General features: G+C 37.7%; 1 protein-coding gene across 1 annotated transcript in view; it reads right to left on the bottom strand.

Annotated features, from left to right (window-relative positions):
* The window catches only part of LOC135988442 (potassium voltage-gated channel subfamily KQT member 1-like), a 501042-nt gene that overhangs the window by 199618 nt on the left and 286507 nt on the right, over positions 1-14917 (bottom strand). Inside the window, exon 15 of the mRNA XM_065634462.1 lies at positions 6404-6465. Coding sequence (XP_065490534.1) covers positions 6404-6465 — 62 coding nt within the window. The remainder of the gene's footprint in view (positions 1-6403; positions 6466-14917) is intronic.

Genomic DNA, 14917 nt, shown 5'->3' with positions numbered 1-14917 from the left:
AAAAATGTGCAACTGCAGCCAGAGGGAGGAGTGAGAACGTATGAGTGACACAACTCTGCAGACACCAGGGTCAGTGAAGGAGGGGCAGGAGGTGCTTCAGGCACCGGTGCAGAGATTCCCCTGCAGCCCATGGTGCAGCCCATGGTGCGGCCGGCTGCCCCCCTGCAGCCCACAGAGGTCCACGCTGGAGCAGATCTCCAACTGCAGCCCATGGAGGTCCACGCCAGAGTAGGTAGATGCCCAAAGGAGGCTGTGACCTCATCGGAAGCCCGTGATGGAGCAGGCTCCTGGCAGGACCTGTGGCCCCATGGAGAGAGGAGCCCAGGCTGGAGCAGGTTTGCTGGCAGGACTTGTGACCCCGTGGCAAGGACCCACACTGGAGCAGTCTGTTCCTGAGGGGTTACGCTCTATGGAAGGGACCCACACTGGAGCAGTTCATGAAGAACTGCAGCCTATGAGAGGGACTCACGTTGGAGAACTTTATGGAGGACTGTCTGCCACGGGAGGGACCCAACACTGGAGCAGGGGAAATGTGTGAGGAGGAAGGAGCAGCAGAGACAACATGCAATTAACTGATGTAACCCGCTATGCCTCGTTCCTCTGCACTGCTTAGGGGGAGGAGGTAGAGAATTTGGTAGTAAAGTTATGCCCAGGAAGAAGGGAGGGATGAGGCAGAGGTGTTTTAAGATTTAGCTTTTGTTTTCTCATTATACTACACTCATTCAATGGGTATTAAAACAATTTTCCCAAACTTGAGTCTGTTTTGCTCATGACTGTAATTGGTGAGTGATCTCCCTCTGTCCTTATCCTGACTCGTGAGTCTTTTGCTGTATTTTCTCTCCACTGTCCTTCTGAGTAGGGGTGTGACAGACCAGCTTTGCTGGGCACCTGGCATCCAGCCAGGGCCAAACCACAATGCATGAGCTGGAATCATGTTTAAAGCCATGTAAGAAATTTGCATTTTACACCTGCATAAATCCCGACTAACTTCACTGGCATAAATGAAAGCAGAATTTGGTTTGAAGCATCATGCTTTTTTTTTTTTTTTTTTTTTTTAATTAGGCAATAGCTTAAAAATGAAAGCTAATGACTTCACAAGTATGGTGCAGAATCAATGGATTTGTGTTGGACTGCTATGGAGTAAATGAGACCAGACTTTGTGTTTTCTAGCATTCCATTCCAAACACACATTCACAGCACCTTTCCATGTGAACCTCTTGTCCATCTCCTTGAACTGAATGTGGCATGCTCCAAGAACATGTACAACAACCAATACACCTTCTTCACAAGATATACTAGTAACTGCAAGTCACATTAGCTATGTTAATTATTGACTCACACACATTTGTCCTGAGAAGATATACTCCAAAAATCAGCAGTGTTCATGCATACTAGCAAACCATAGAGGGCCAGGATGAAACATATTTTCTATTTACAACAAGGAACAGCAGTGTGTCTCAACTGCTTTTAAGAACTATCAGCCTGTTCTAGTAGCTAGGAAAATCCACATAACGCCCATTTGCAAAGTGTTTTGAAAAGCTTTATATTATGGACAGACTCAATCTTTAAGGAACTGGGGTAAACAACCCACACACACCTTTGTGCCAAAATATGGTTTTGTTAACAAATGCATTTTCTGGGTTTATTTCAGACATATCCTTGAAACCTCAAAAATCTAGCACACTCATTTTGCAACTGACTCATTGTGCATCAATTTTTAGCTTTTCCCCTTATTTTATTTTAATGCAGTTCAGTTATGCCCATCACCAACCCCCACCCCCTCAAATTAGGGGTTTATAATGGAAATTCTGACAGGGCCTTCACTATGGTGGTGCTTGCAGGCACTGTCATGATAAATAATTTACTATTTGATGACTCCTGATGTAATCACAGCAGGAGTCAGATTCACAAACACCCATTTCTCCATTGTTATCTAGAAGGAATAAGATGATAGGGAAATATCACTTTTCTCTGAACCCATCTTTTAGCTCCCAGCTGTAAAATGAGTGTTTAAATCGGTAAAGAGAGAGTTTACCACCCCAATCCAACCTCTACATTTGTTTATGTTGGATGACACTTTTGTTCTGGCTCATGTTACTCAGATGGATAAAGCTCAGAAGGGTTCTGCTTTACTGCCCTGTTTTCCCTTAGTGTTTCTGCATTTTTTAAATGCTACCAAATGGTTGCTTTTGGCTCCTAGCATTATCACATGTTGTCTATAAGTATGGAAATAGTTACGGTAATATGCACGTAAATCATAACTGTAAATACCACATAAAGAAGACTGCCATATAATTATAAAAATACCTAATAGATTTATTTTTCAAAGACAACACAGCTGTCCCTTCTAACCTTTCATTTGTAGATTCTTTTCTCTCCTGTTTTTATTTATAGGTTGTCGTGCAGTTTGACACAGCACACCACAATTTTTGTTTCTAATTTTGAAAAGAAAAGAAGACAAAAAATAATCATTTCATCATAAGGAAGCATTAGTTTACAATTTTGAACAGAAACTAATGCCAGCTCTAGAACATCATCTTGGAACTGATCTCCCTTTTAATGCATTTCAAAAGAATCTGTCAATGGCTACATACCACAATTTAAAATTAAACCCTGCCATCAAACTAGAGAAAGGGTCGGCCAAATGGCACACATCATGTGTTGGGAAAGAAGCCCCATTCTTTCTCTAAACATCTCAGTGTTTTTATGAAAAGAACCACAATACATTATTACACTGACCATAACAAAATAAACTTTTCGTGCCCTACTCAGGGAAAAACAAGTTGAAAAACGTTATGCATAAACTTACATTATGCATCACACCGTGTTAATGAAAGGAGTAAATCCTTACACAACACTAATGTTGCCGAAAGAGTTTTATATATTGTCTGGCAATTGCCACCATGCATTTTATCCCTTTACAGCCAGCTTTGCAATGCTCAGAAGCAAAGTGATACAAGTGTATTTCCACTTGCTGTGTGTTGGGCTCACATGGTACTTCATCCTACATGAACTTGTTCTTACTTCTTCCTTTTTACCTTAAGCATACATACGGAGTGCAGATGGTCATGAAAGAGAGGCTGCAGGCAGCGCTGCTCATGCCATGTGAATGGAAGGCTGTTATCTTTGAATCTTCAAAACATTTTTGCATCAAAGCTTTTATTTATCACTAAGCAACCACTTCAGAGATCTGTGCCTATGTCTTCTACACAGCAAATCCCACATTTCAACTCAAATAGTAGCGAACCTCTAAAGGGAATAAAGCTCAACTTAACCATCAGAATTACATGCTCCTCTCTCCCTCCCTCTCTCAAAATATATAAAAAGAGTAATTATGCTTTATGTAGAACAATGCACAGCTCTGAATGCGTGAATTACATTCTGAGTTCCTTTAGGAGAAACAACTAAACCAAATGAACTGGAAAATACTGGTGGGAAAGATCAGTCTGGGCTAGAGGTGTACTAATAGGTTATTGATTCAGATTTTTAAGTAGATGAAATGTTCAAATCCACACTGCATTTATACCAATCTACACCAACTGGTCTTCATCCAAAAATGTGTCATTTTATCAGATGTGTCACTGAGCCGGGAGGCTGCCATGACTGTACTGGGTGACTGAATGTTAAAATAATTTCTCCAGGGAGAAGAGGCTGATCCCAAAGGTTTTCTAGTTCCAAGGGGGAGATCATTTTTCACCACCAGCTGGAGCCTGATGTCAGACATGCCCTTGCTTCATTTATTCTCCTCAGAGGTTGAAACCAGCTTGTCCTTCCTGACTCCAATATTGTTTCACATTCGGACACATGGCGGCTACTACACAGTGAACTATTAAAGCAGGAGAGCCCAGGAGACATGGGAAAATAGTTTAGGGGAAGTGGTTTGACAGCAGGATGTGGTTGTTTCTATTGTCCTATTAAAATAGAGATATCTGGGAAGCTTAACTTTGTTTTCACTATGTAAACATATATATTTTAACCTAGCATGATAAAAAGATGCAAATACAAAACCAACCACCACCACCAACAAAACCAAAAAGCAAAAAACCAAAAACCAACAAACCCCCAAAAAACAACACAACACCAAAACCCCAAACAAACCAACACAACCTTTTTGTGCACTGCGTCTACGTTCTTGGCAGGAATATGAGAATGAAGCCCTGTACACCTAAAAGAACGCTAATTTGTACTGAATCAACAAATGCCCAGGGTTCCATCAGACTTCCATGTTTTATTTTACATTTGTAGTTTGGTCTGAGAACAAAAAGGAAGCTACAATGATTGAATGTCTTTTGTAAAGCCATCTTATGACAATATCCTGACATATTTTTATTCCCTTCTATTTGTTTTCTCCAGAACAATGAGTAGATAGAAATCACCAGTTCCCATACAATATGCAATCAGTTAAAGCACTACAGTTTAATTCTTCAAACAAAATAGCAGCTTGGACTTGCCCGCACTAATGGTTTGAGCTTGTGATAACTATATTTATATCATGCTTATATGATCTTTATTGTATCATGCTTAAATGATCTTAGGATGGCTATACCACTGGAGTTTTTTAACTTGCATGACTGTTGTTCCAAGAACGTTATTGTGAATCCCTGCTACAGACTAGTTACCACACGCCCACGTTAGACATTTAACATGAGAAGACAAAACCATGTTGCTTTATCATCTCCAAGTATTCACACTGGGGCAGTATTGATAAAAATTATAACCTTTTTGAATCAGCTACAGTTTGGTTTTCTAACTGGTTTAAGCTGTAAATGCTGAGCATAAACAGATATCTGCTGCAGAGATCACTGACTGCAGCATTTACTGCGTACATTGGCATCTCCTGTAACGTTCCTCTCCTTACACCATGACACCTCTGTGGTACTTACAAGCACTAAGAAGCTAGTCGAGGCTTTGAAATAAAAAGTTATCAAATCCACAGCATACTGTGTTAAAGCTGGACCAATGCAGACATTAATAACTTTCTGATCTCTCTTCTTCATAAATATGGAGCAGGCAGGAGACCATGAAGAACTGCTTCTGGAAGTATTTATAACACTAGTAGTATTTCTCACACAAAGTAACCTAACTGTTATTGCAGATACTTTTATTGCTAGATTTTCAAACCTGTATTGTGGATTTCTTTAAATATGCATATTCAGAAATCTGAATGAACTATTGGTGTGAATTTACAGATTATAAAGTGGTTAGAGAGCAATATGTCTCTTCTGAAGTGAATTAAGCTATTCTAAACGAAAGCCATTTTCACTTCGAATGGGACTGTCTGAGCAAGGGACCAATCCACTTTAAAAGTTGAGATAATTTGTCTTTATCTGTGAAGCAGATTCTCTGACACTATCCAAAAAAGCTAAATGTCAAAGAAAACCTGTCCTTTGACATTGCAGCGTCATATATTTCCAATTTTGTCCTAGCAATGTTCATTAGATATTAAGCAACTGAGGGCGGAATTGTATTTGTTTAATTTCAATTTCTGCTTTTTGGCAAGATGCACAATTCCTCTTAAGAATAATGAAAGGTTTCCTTTCTGCCTCACTTCCCCAGAAAAAGAAAGTGAAAAGAAAATTTGCATGACAAATTTGAGTAAGACAAGGATACAAATAGGCACTGGATATGTTAAATTCAAATGGATTTTTGTCTCAGCTGTTACATCATACCACATACCAAAGCTACTACACTGCTACTGTCCACAGAAAGCACACTGTTCTAGGGACACCAGTCTTCAGGGGTAGGTAAGAGACCTGACCAAAAAACCGCTAGAGAAATAGATTTCTAGTTTTAAGCAAACTTGTACCTTTGTTATCACTTGAGTGGGAAAAGCTCTTGAGGATGTTTGGGATAACTCTAAAACAATAGAACCTCGTTGAGATTTGGCCTTTAGTCATACTTCTAAGTAACTCTACTTAATAATAAAGATGAACATATTATTGGAAAGAAGACAGTGGGGGAGGGGCAAAGTTGATGTAAAGATACCTGCACGGGGAAAAATGCAGTAAAAATTAAAGAACCTCAAGATTATTAACCGAGATATCAACTGTTGCTATTTACAAAGGCTCCTGATATTAGCTGTTCTGTTTAACTCAACAATTCTGGCATGACAGACACCTTGTCAGTTCACAAGAGGTATTTACAAGATGTGTGATTTGGCTTCAACATGGATGTAGTCCCTTTTAAAATCAAGAACCAAGTCTGTATGGCAGGTAAATGGTTAATGCTGAACAACATGCACACGATACTCCATCTACTCCCTTACAAAAATTAGGATATTATTCTTTATTACGGTGCCCTGTAATTCTAAAGTAAATCATGCCAAGATACTATCTTGCATGTCTGTAGATCAGATATCGTTATTCAGAAAAAAAAAAAAAAAAAAAAGCTTTCATGCACTTACCTTATCCTCTAGCCGGATCAGTCTGGCTCCAACAGTATAGTATCCTTTGTCTACCCCTTTTTCTAAATAAAAAAGAATAAAAACGAGACATTCATTACACTGAAAATAAACTCAAACTAAGAATTATATCCATGGTATTTAAAGCAAAAAAGAAGCTGGTAAAATGTTAGGGTACTATAAATAACATGAACATAACAAGAAGGAATTTCTTCATGGTGTACGGAAGTTAAAGAGAGTAGTTGGAGAGAAGGGAGTTAGTTTGTCTAACTGACAAGATCAAGTTAGTCTAAAGGGAAACCTTGGTGGAGGTAGTTTGTGGACATGAAGGACTAGAGATACTGCCTGGAGTAACTTGATTCCTTATTTAATTATCTCAATTAACTGCATGTAGTTAGATGGCACGGGCATGCTCCTTAGGCTAAACCCCATTTTGAATATCCTTGAAACGCGCAATGTACACTTTCTATACATAGAGAAAACAGATTTCAGCTGAGGTTGTAGATGTAAGAGGCAGCACTGTCCAGGGGTTCAAGGGCTGGAATGGCAGAGACTTAAGTCTTATCTCCTCTCTGCAAATGAGTGACCCTGGGAAAAGCCCTTGCATCTCCATCTTCATTTTCCTTCCTAGCCTTCAAGAGGCCAGCTCTGCATTTTGTTTCACTCACACACTGCAAATAGTGGGATTGAGAGCCAAGATTGAAAACTGTGTAAAGTGGGGTCTATTCTTTCTGTTTACATGGCCAATTGTAAAGGAATGAGGGTGTAATTTCACAGGAAATGAAGTACAAAACCACATATGTTCAGATATGGGAGAAAAAAATCCACAAGAAAAAACCAAAACAAAATAAGCAACAAACAAACAAACAAAAACCCAATCCCCAATGCAAAAGTAAATTAGAAGCCTATATCAATGGAAGTTGGACACATTTTTCTCTACTAAACTATTTTGCCAATACTGGGCTGGAGTAAGTAGTCCCTGTTTGTTCCATAAATTATTCCTCTTTTATGAATGGTCGAGCTTTGATTTTCAAACCTATTTAAGCCCATTTTGCTTAGGGCATGTGTACAGTGTGAAGGGCTTATTGGAAGGCAGACTGAGATGTGAAATTACAGTGCATCAGCATCCACTGTAACTGCCTGTATGTGCCCATTCTGCAGGGAACTCACATTCCTGCATTTCTCAGTGAATGGTACTTGCTTTACCATTACCATCAGCAGTGTATACATTCGCTAATGTGATATGTTTAGTGATACCTTTGCATCCAAGTAACTTGTACTATATGCACCACAACCTTAGAGGGAGACTTCAGCGAAAAGCAATGTTGGCAAGAAGACTCTTCTTGCTTTTCTTCTCTGCTACAGACCATCTAGTGTGTTAAAAAGGTCATGGACCTATGACAGCTCTGTGCGGTCATTAGAAAGGAGAAATGTTTCATCAGAGAACATGGAGGAGTAAATACCATACAGAGAGAAAATTCAAAGATTGCTCAAGAACACTTTGTGGGGACAGAAAATAAATGACACAGCTTGAGTCATACATGTGTGCTGTTTATCATTCATTAGTTCACAACCACAGAAATCTCTTAAAATATAAGTGGTGGAGGTTCAAGTTTATCTATGTATTCATCTCTGCCTAAAATGAAATAATTGACTTTGTAGTCTACTTTCTAGTTAGTAAATCTGTAGACACTTATCATCTTTCAAAGTATTTACCAGAAAAAGCATGCCTTTGGGGATTTCTAAATTGGGATGTGATTTAAACATCAGTGGGTAGGTAGAGTTTTTGTTTAGGTCTAAAATCAAAAAACCCCCCAAACCTGAAGAAATATCCCAATAAGGTTTTTTTGTTTGTTTGTTTTTTAAAAATAATAATTTCCTCACCAACTCTAATTACATCCTTCATATAACCACCAAGATATGCCCAAATAGCCAAACCAAGTTAATAATGTTTCCTATTTTAGTTATTCTTAAATGTGGTTTGGAACAGAAGCAGTAAGAAGCTGTTTCATGGCATGTGACACTCCTATCAGATGAAGTGAAAAGAATTATATACATGCATGTAGCTGTGTCATGTCCACCCCTTTATCGGCATGCAGGCTGTATAAGTCACAAAAAGCTGCAGTCTTTCCCATTTCTTATTAGCCTCCATTTAAATTTGCATTCAGCTCTAATTTACGAGTGTTTACCTCTAATAAGAATCATATTTTAAAGTAAATGGGGTGCGTATACAATGTGCAGAGCATTGTGGTAAGAAGAGTGGGCAGAAGTTCAGATAACATTGCTCTAGTACATTTGATTTCTATCTCATATTTATGCTTTCTTTCTTGAGTCTTTTCAAGATATATGATTTTAGACTTCATACATTAAATTATTTGCTTTTACATCATTGAAAAAATTGCATGGCTAACTATAAATCTGAAATGTCTTAGTTTTTACATTCTTTTTACATTCAAGTTTTGTCTGTTCTTTGTGTTGGTCTGCAATAAAACAGATACACCAGCTATGAAATCCAGTAACTGGGTATACATGTATGTGAAAGGCACAGGCAGAAGGAGGCATGCCTGCTTATCATGAAAGAAGGCACAATTTTTTAAAACTAGATGAAAATACATATAGACAAATTTTAGCTCAAAAAAAAACCCCAAACCCAAACAAACAATCGAACCAAACCCACAAAAAATCGCAATCCAAACCAACCCAAACCAACTCAAACCTTGAAACAAGGTTGTATCACACTGTTGGTATGTAGCACACTGTTGGTTTGTTGCAAACCCATCATTTTATATATTTAGACTTGAATCAGATAAAACAGTAGTATACAAGCAATATGCATTATACTTCAGGAGACTGAATATTTCTTGGGTCATCTAGTCCATTTCTCAACTTTATTAATAAATAAATTTCTTCCCTGAAAGTCTTTGCCTTCATGATCCTGTACTTATTTCTTAGTATTTTCACAAAATATGACCCATCACTTTCTAGTGAACAACAAGAGATGCCTCTTGTAAAAAAAAATGAAAGCTTTTAGGTATTCCCCACACCAGCTGAGAAAACATGAAAGGCCATCCCCAACTCCTTCCCCAAGTGGATGCACATGATATAAATGACATAATACTCGTTGTTCAAGTTTGTTTTCTTTTACAAAAACCAGCAATTACCATCTTAAATGAGTAAGATGAAAAGAACGAACCAGATGAGGGACAGTACTATAATCTTAATTTTTTACCCAATTAGTGTGTTCTGTCTCATCATAATATACCAAGCTTTTAAGAAAATAGTATTTTTTCTTTGGATAGAAAAAATAATATTTTTTCTTTGGATAGAAAAAATACTTATGGGGAACATGACAGTGAATGAATTGCAGACAGATGGTCTGAAAATTGTAAAAGCTGGAAATGATCTACTCTGCTTTACAGATGAAGAGTCCTTCTTTGATTTTTACTTTTATGGAATATACAGATAGAAATGCTAACTCAAGAATTCTAAGATTTATCTGAAAACCATTTTTTTTTAAGCAGAAAATGAGGAATTTGAGCATACTGACACCTAGGATACAGCAGATTGCTAAAGATATCTCAAAATGTCTAGTGAATTATAACAAGTTTAGTACTGGGACTACAGAAAGCAGGATAGTGCAAGAGACACCACTACCTTCTTTTGTCTACTGCCATGCAACTACAACATTCTGGATCTGTATTTGTTCCAGTCCTATAAAAGATCTACACAGGGAAAACTGTGATGAGCTTATGGCAAGATATTGAGTCTTAGGTTTATAAACCAGGTGTGCTTCTGAAAATGCAAGTCAGGATTGCCCTTTTAAACCCGGAACCCATAAAATAGCAAATAACATAGTTGCCTTAGGCATTGTGACTTTTCACTTGAGTCTCTTTTCTTGTCAGTCAGAGCCAATTGATAGGTAGAATATGTTAAAAAGAGGTACAACATAGTTCCAGATCAGTCACTTGTGATTTCTCTTAGACAGCCTAAAGAAAATAGAAATGGTAAACTACCAAAATATCTTACTTTAGAAGGCTGCAATGCAACACAGAGATCTCTGTGATAAAGCTAACTGTTCCATGATGAAGGTTCAAGAGTATACACTGAAAGTAGAAAACTCTAGCTTTTTCAAGTTGCCAAAATCTGGCTGCTAGCAGTAACTTGCCAGGTTAAAGACATGCAATCACCTTTCAAGAAAGACAACAGCTGCAAACAAAAGGTCAATCTGCCTACCTGCTTCATTTATCCAACCTCTGAGATGACACAACTTGCTCAAGTGGCTCATGAGGAACAACATAACCAAGTTGTTAGAAAGAAGCCGTGTGCGCTGAATCTGGTATGAACTACACCACACTCCTGCCCTTCCTCTAGAAGGTGCTGATGGCAGGATTTAGACACACTTTCATTATACTATGTATAAAAAATTAATATACCAAATTCAAACCAAAATGCAAGTTTCTTTATTAGCTTTTTATTAAGAATGGAATTCAAAACTGTTCAGAGAACCTGGATGAACAGCAAATTATCTGCAGTGATATTTCTGCTGGCTCTTTGCATTGAGGTAGATCAACCCCAGTAATGAAATGATCTTTCAGAGACAAGATTGTGAACACCTGACAGCTACGGAAAATGTCCTAAGTGGTTTTATTTTTGACCAAATTCCCATGGATTTTGTCTCCAGGAGGGAATAAATCAGTTCCCACAGAAATATGGTTATCTCTCTTTTCAAATATTAATAAACTTTAAAGATAAAAATTAAACTAAGCATATTCATTATGCTTTAAAAGATATTGTGACCCAATTTTCTTCTTAACAGTTGGGAAGGAAATAGCATCAGAAAGCTTAGGTGTCATTTAATGGGAAAAAAGGCAAACAATGCAACTGTCAAAACTTTACAAGAAAGCCTTTTTCTGCAGGGATTCCCACCTGTGTTATGCAGACCCATGAGGTTCAGATGAACTGCAGATTAACATCAGCCTTTTGCGTACTTTTCTGAATACAAACACTGGACCTTTTGTTTTACCTTGACATTATTCTTCACCTTTGCCCCTGAAAAGCTATAGTAAGTCTCAAAAGTTGCATTCAAAAGCAATTAACTCCATCATGTGTAGTGAAGGTCAAATATTACACTCTTCTTATTTGTATCATTACATAAGCATCTGCTTTGTTAATTCAATAAATTTTATTAACATGTGCTTCGCCTCTATAGCAGCAGTTCCAATTGTTAAGGGGTTTGTTTATCATTACAGGAATCTTTGTTTCATCTTTCAAAATTGCATTACCTGGAACACTGAGATGGGCTTCTAATGAAGCTAAGACACAGCCTTCTGAGTATACTCATGGGATTCAAGTCTTTGGAAAATTTATTCATGATCTTAATGTTTTCAAGCCCGCTCCTGATACTAGGAGTTTCAAAGAAAGCTGTTAGGTGCCAAGATCAAAACAAGCAAGAAGGGAGGATTCCTCACTATGTATGTGTATGTGAAAATTAAATCACAAAAATTCTTGTTACGAAGTATCACAGATGTTAAAAGTTTACAGGGGAAACTAGGCGAACTTGTTGAGGACAAACCAGTTAGCACTTTTAAACACACAGAAACAATGTCAGGAAGTCTCTGATCTGCAAATGGCTGAAAGCTTACCAGAAGGTTAGAGGCTTATGCATGCCCTTTTTTTATACATCTCCCAAAGTGCAATGCTTTTGGCTCCATCAGAGTCAGAACTGGTCTGACCCAGCATGGGTTTTATTCTGTCCTTGTATCGTTATCTTGTTTTAACACAGCTTTTAGTGGTTTTTATCTTTGAGAAACTAACTTGAAAAATAACAATAATTGCTTCCAGTGAATTCAGATTCTGGATCTTGTATGACATCATTCACTTTTGAACGGTAATAATACACTATAGACACACTGCAATCACTTCATATAATATTATCAAAGTTGACAACAGGGTTTCATTAACAGCCTGATCTAAAACTCACTGAGGTCACTGGAAAGACTCCCATTCATTTCAACAGGCTTGGAATAAGACCTTAAGATTCTTTGAATTGGAGTATAATAAAACAGGAAAAAAAAAAAGGAGCTGGAAAGGAAAATTCTTCTCATGTTTTTGTTCTTGGCAGTTTAATTTTCTTTGCATTGTCATTTCACTTTTGCTTGCCATCAATACAAGAATAACACAGTCTGGAGGAAACACCCTTATTGTTTACAAATGAGATTCTTAGCAGTGCATTTGAAGTGTAAAAATATCATAGTGAAAATACATTTTCAATGTAGAATAAACCATCCATTCTGAGGAAAGCTCAGGAAGAACTCTTTTTCTAGATGAGAAGGGCAGTGCAAGAGTTTGTTTCCCCCAAAACAGACCCATACTATAACCATTCATCACTGTTCAACACTTGATTATTGGTGGACTAATAATCTAAGCCTAGTTTTAGTTCTGCAGACCATTTATCTGGAACCACTTATTTTTTGATTTGTGGGAAGTTTAGATAAAATAACTACTGTATCAAGTAACTTTTGGTTTTGGTCTTGCAGACTCATAACTGAGCTTATAAGGTTTTTCATCTCAAACAACCCTTTTCCCAGCCAGTATTTACTCAGTCCATTTGAGGGCAGATCCATATGTTTTTGCAAGGGGTATGACTTTGTAGATTTGGCATGCTGTGGAAGTAGACATCATTCTTAGCAGGGACACCATGATTTTGTATCTAAGAGAGCTGTCTCAAAGCAGCTATTCAGCAGTAACTTTGCAAGAAAAGACTAACAAGGGAAACTAGTTGCATGGACGCAAATGCCATAATCTTCTCCAGAGCATAGATTATGGATTTCCCAAATATCTCTGAAGTCCTATGATGCCGTCCCCAGTAAGACATCCATCATGAATTCTGAAGATGAGGCTACCCCAACTTATCTTACCTCTGGAAGCCAGTGGGGTTTTTTCCACATATTAAGTCAAAGCAAGAATTTTTGATAAAAAATGATAATGAGTGATAAAAAACATGTCAGATTTTGACTTGAACTTTTTTTTTTTTTTTTCCCCGCTTGATCATCTGGGGCTGCATTGGCAGCCACTTCAGGACATGGCTGGTACAGCAAGTTGCTGTGTAACCTCAGTCCTACAAGCAGATCATTCACCTTGCTTTTGTTGTCCAATGTTCTAGTGTAGGCTTTGCATGTTAGTTGCCCAGGACTGAATCCATCATCAACACAGCCTCATGGTTCTTTCTCAGTGCTTTAGACTCTTTTCAACACATGAACACTTTGAACACTTGTTCAAATCCACAGACCCATCTAAGATCCTCTCAATGCTTGCTATGACCCTCTTGACTCAAAATTTGGTCACTAAACTTCCTGAACCTATTCAGCTTCCCAAGCTGCTCAGAAAATTATCTCACAATTAGCTTCTTTACAGCCAACACTTCTAATTACTCTCTCCTCTGAAACAAGAAGCTGTTTCATAAAAAGTACCTCTAACAATAGTTTTTTTGAGCACAAATTACAGTTCTAATTTGGTTCCATTAATTTGAAATAAAATAATACATTCTTGAAGGTAATCAAAGTTCTTCAATAAATTTAGCTTGCACATTGTGGAATGAGTTACCAAGCATAAATATTTATAGATGTATTTGAGCAGATGGGTGATTTTCCTGTCATCTAATACCAGCTAGGCTACAGGGAAAGAAGATTGTACTAGTGAGTCTTCTGCAGCAATCAGATGTTAAAAATGTGTTTTGAAAGATGCTTCTCATTCTGATATTATAAACCATTTTAACCACTGATAACATGGCATTTTCAAAGGCTCTGAAATAACTTTGGCACCCTCAGTTACACTTACAACCATGAGTGCTCAAAGCCACTGGGCGATATGGGACTTCAGTTAGTCACTTTTGAGCTTGTAAGGACAGAGAATGAGACAGGGCCTCTGGAAATTTGAACTAAATCTCTTGCGATAAAAAAATGACTGTTTCTTTCTGTCCTTCCCATACAGGCACTCAGGTTTCTAATCTTCATGAGTCCCACCACAAGGTTTTCCCAGAATCTCACTGCTGTGCACGGCCAGGGAATTCTCTTCAATTTTCAGCTAAAATGTATGTATGACTGATTCACAAATGCTTGTTATTCAGCTTGCACTGTCCTTTCCCTTATGTATTTATTTTGCCTCCCAGGTAATTACTCCTCTTGCAGAATTGACAGACAACCCTCTCCAGCCCTTTATTTTGCTAGGTTGAAAAGAACAAATTTCTGTTCTCCACTAATGGAATAGGTTCTCCTTTTCACTAGTCATTCTAGTATTTCTTCCTTATTTTTTTTTACAGTTAGTCTTTTCTAAAGGTATGGAATAAGAATTTTGCACATTATGCCACATAAGGCCTTACTTCAGTCACATGCAAAGACATGTATACTTCCCTGTATGTCTTGAAAATCTCCCTCCTCATTCTAGGATCAGATTAATTTTTCACAGATATATCACAGCATTTTTTTACATTCAGTTCATGTTTGCTTACAATTAATCAGC

Source organism: Caloenas nicobarica, chromosome 1 (genome assembly GCF_036013445.1).
Source record: "Caloenas nicobarica isolate bCalNic1 chromosome 1, bCalNic1.hap1, whole genome shotgun sequence".
Lineage (NCBI taxonomy): Eukaryota > Metazoa > Chordata > Aves > Columbiformes > Columbidae > Caloenas > Caloenas nicobarica.
The sequence above is the reverse complement of the archived record's forward strand: the minus strand, read 5'-3'. Positions and strand labels throughout refer to the sequence as shown.